Raw genomic sequence first — 3,944 nt, forward strand, 5'->3', positions numbered from 1 at the left:
TTTTTTTTTTTTTTTTTTTTTTTTTTTTTTTTTTTTTTTTTTTTTTTTTTTTTTTTTTAATAATTCATCACCTGATGGAAGCGTATTCTCAACTATGTCTTCCGCTATGATATTTTTTCTGGCTTAGTGCTGTTATGATACATCTTTCTGGTATTATTTTTAGGCGATCCCGTACTTAACTGTTAATTTATGCAACCATATAAAGCCATGTCTATTGAGTGCTTACTTGTCTAGAGTTTTCTGCATCAGACTATCTTCTTTTTGCCTTTATATTTGTTATAATCTAAGAGTGGGCCAGAGTCACTCAATTGAGCTATAATGCACAAGGTTAATGACTGAAATGTGAAGGAAAATAAATGAGTGGACAAAAATGTGTAGATTTTAAAACTGGGACAAAAATAGGAAAAGAGCATTTGGGAGATGCGTTTCAGTGTTAGAAACGCATCTCCCAAATGCGTTTGTTATTATTATTTTTTTCCGCACGTTGACCACATATGCAAGTGGGACTTACGTTTCACGTATAAAATACATGAGACGCAAGTCCCACTTGTGTCCCATGTAAAATTAAAAAAAAAATGGTCGCCGGAGAAAGCGACCAATTTGGTCGCCTTCTCCAGCGAAGGAGGTCGCCTTCTCCCGCCGGAGAAGGCGACCAAATCGCCACCCTTTTTTTTTTTTTTTTTTTTTTTCAAATTTTACATGAGACGGAAGTGGGACTTGCGCGTCTCATGTATTTTATACGTGAAAGGCAAGTCCCACTTGCGTCTATGGTCAACATGCGGAAAAAAACAATAATAAAAAACGCATTTGAGAGATGCGTTTCTGACACTGAAACTCATCTCCCAAATGCTCTTTTCCTATTTTTGTCCCAGTTTAAAAATCTTCACATTTTTGTCCACTCTATTTTCCTTCCCATTTCAGTCATTAACCCATAATGCACATGGGCCAAACCACACTAAAAGATTGAATCCAACCTATTAGCTAGTCTAACCCATGGCCTTATAAACCCATATGTTCTCTCTTATTTTTATCAATGTGGGACTCTTAACAATATGTTTTTCATTTTTATATGCAGCCATACAAAACCTGGTTCACTGAGGACATGCATTTATGAAGGTGTTAGAAACAGTACTTTATCAGAGACACCTTTGATGGATATAAATGAGCTTCTCAGTTCTGACATTGTCTTGACAACTTATGATGTGCTCAAAGAGGACTTGTCACATGATTCTGACAGACATGATGGTGATCGTCGCTTCTTGAGATTTGAGAAAAGGTATCCTTTAACCCTAGTTTCTACTAATTTTCTTAGTTTTCCCTGTCTTGTCTCTGGTTGCATGAAAAGGAACCATTTATAAGTAGAATTCTGTAAGTTTTTCAGTTTCCATTGGAGCTAAATTGTTCTATTTTCCAGCTTAGAGATTAGTAATGTACTTCTTCAACCAACAACTTATGTGCCTGGTGCAGATATCCAGTTATTCCTACTCTTCTCACTAGAATATTATGGTGGAGGATATGTTTAGATGAAGCTCAAATGGTGGAGAGTAATGCTGCTGCTGCAACTGAAATGGCACTAAGGCTACACACAGTTCATCGGTGGTGTATAACTGGGACACCCATACAAAGGAAACTTGATGATTTGTATGGGCTTTTGAAATTCCTGAAAGCAAGTCCATTTGATGTTTTCAGATGGTGGACTGATGTAATTTGTGATCCATACGAGGTTTGTCAGTGTCTACATTCTTAGAACGTAACTAAATATTTTGCTATGTTAGAGCTGGAAAGTTCATCATTTATTGCAGATACATTGATGAATGCCCTCAGCATTTTTGGATATCTTATATTTAATTATACTCCGTATCTTTTAGCTGTCTTCTAACTTCCAATCTGCCTCATTACTATTAGAAGCATGCTATTGTGTTAATCAACTTCTTGTCTATCTGGAAGATTTGTTTGATTATCATTGGAAAGCTTCAACATTTTAGAGCTTTTATTACATTTCTGAATTTTAAAAATTTTCATAGCAGCCTTTCTCTTTAACAGTTATTATTCCTCTTTTTTCTTTTTCCCCCCTTTTACAGAGGGGAGATGAAGGAGCCGTGGCATTCACACACAAATTTTTTAAACCGCTAATGTGGCGGTCATCAAAAGGGCATGTTGCTGATGAGTTGCAGCTTCCTCCTCAAGAAGAATGTGTCTCTTGGCTTTCTTTGTCACCAATTGAGAAACACTTCTATCAGAGGCAACATGAAACCTGTGTTAATGATGCCCATGAGCTTATTGCAGATCTTAAAGATAATATTCACAAGAAGAAACCACAAGGTTTGTTGATTATTGATGATCATCTATTTTTCTGCTAAGGGTTTGAACAAAAACTTTTGTGATTGTTTTAAATCATTCTTAGATTCCAATGACTCTTTATCTGGTGTTGTTATCACCAATATGGATGCTGCAAAGCTGTTCAACTCACTTTTGAAGCTCCGACAAGCCTGCTGTCATCCACAAGTGGGAAGTTCTGGGCTGCGCTCTCTACAACAGTCTCCCATGACCATGGAAGAGATTCTGTCGGTATGTCCTTCTGTCGGGTCACATAGCTCTGAATTTCTTCAAAAGATAAAAGCCTGCTATATGTGTATTTAAAGATGACTTCTTTTGTGTAGGTTCTTGTAGGTAAGACCAAGGTAGAAGGAGAAGAAGAGCTCAGGAAAGTAGTTGTTGCCTTAAATGCACTTGCTGGTATAGCTATTATTGAGAAAAATATTCCCCAAGCTATATCACTATACAAAGAAGCACTGGCTTTAACTGAAGAGCATTCTGAAGATTTCCGCTTGGACCCTTTGTTAAACATTCACATACATCATAATCTTGCTGAGATACTACCACAAAATTCTGATGGCTTGGAAACGGTTCAATCTGCTCCTGGAAGCTCTAAAGAGAATTCCTTCATGACAGAGGGTGTTGATGACGACATTCAAAGTTCATTAAAAAGTGAAACAAGAAGCATGGAGGCTGCAAATTTTACCATTAAGGACTTGTACAATCCAGTGGTTGACTCAGCAACAAATTATTCTGGAGACGGAAGTTCTGATGTGGAACCTGAGAAGCAACGTCTGAGAACATCATGTGAAATTTTAAAGCAAAGGTACTTGTCTGTGTTTAATTCGAAGTTGTACATGGCTCAACAAGAGTTCAGGAAGTCATTTGAGCAGGTACTTCATACCAATATTTTAAAGTATTGCCTTGTAAAACCCTTTCTTATGCCATAAGCAATTTTCTTTGATGTTTCCTTTGAAGGTTTGCAATGCATTTACTGATAGAAAAAATCAGCATACAGCTTGGTGGTTAGAATCCCTACACCATATTGAGCAAAACAAGGACTTGTCGAGTGAGTTGATCCGGAAAATAGGAGAAGCTGTTTCTGGGACCATGAACACTAATAGGGCATCAAGGATTGCCTCCTGGTTAGTGATTGATGTTGTTCTTGTATATTAGTTTTATTGTTTCTGGAGTCAATGGTAATTACTGCCTGATTACCAGATGTTTAGAAAGACAAATAGTAGTGCTCTCCTCTTTGGTTGAGATGGAGAGCTACACTTCAAATTCTTTTTGGTGCATCGGGTCTGTATTTTAATTGTGTTAACATTGATTGTCTCCTCAATATATTTTACGACATCCTAAAATAAAAGGATAATTTCCAGAACACTTCTCTCATGGCATATAAGACTCTGCCATGGATCTAAAACAACCACCATGGATTACTTCTATGCCAAGTTGACATAAGGGCCAATTTCCTAATGCTAATGATTAAGGTTGAAAAGAAATTGACTTAAGGCATAAATCAAAGAATTGTTGCTTATTTTCAAAAAAAAAAAAAAAAAAAAAGCAACATGCCCTTTTGATGACCGCCACATTAGCGGTTTTAAAAATTTGTGTGTGAATGCCAC

General features: G+C 36.8%; 1 protein-coding gene across 2 annotated transcripts in view; it reads left to right on the forward strand.

Moving 5' to 3' along the window:
• LOC116012588 (E3 ubiquitin-protein ligase SHPRH) overlaps nucleotides 1-3,944 on the forward strand; it is a 12,926-nt gene that overhangs the window by 2,815 nt on the left and 6,167 nt on the right. Inside the window, exons 5-10 of one of the 2 annotated variants that reach the window (XM_031252162.1) lie at nucleotides 1,076-1,276; nucleotides 1,468-1,723; nucleotides 2,082-2,322; nucleotides 2,405-2,568; nucleotides 2,661-3,209; nucleotides 3,295-3,461. In XM_031252162.1, the coding sequence (XP_031108022.1) occupies nucleotides 1,076-1,276; nucleotides 1,468-1,723; nucleotides 2,082-2,322; nucleotides 2,405-2,568; nucleotides 2,661-3,209; nucleotides 3,295-3,461 (1,578 nt within the window). The remainder of the gene's footprint in view (nucleotides 1-1,075; nucleotides 1,277-1,467; nucleotides 1,724-2,081; nucleotides 2,323-2,404; nucleotides 2,569-2,660; nucleotides 3,210-3,294; nucleotides 3,462-3,944) is intronic. The other variant, XM_031252163.1, reaches the window with a different exon arrangement.

This window comes from Ipomoea triloba, chromosome 3 (genome assembly GCF_003576645.1).
Source record: "Ipomoea triloba cultivar NCNSP0323 chromosome 3, ASM357664v1".
NCBI lineage: Eukaryota > Viridiplantae > Streptophyta > Magnoliopsida > Solanales > Convolvulaceae > Ipomoea > Ipomoea triloba.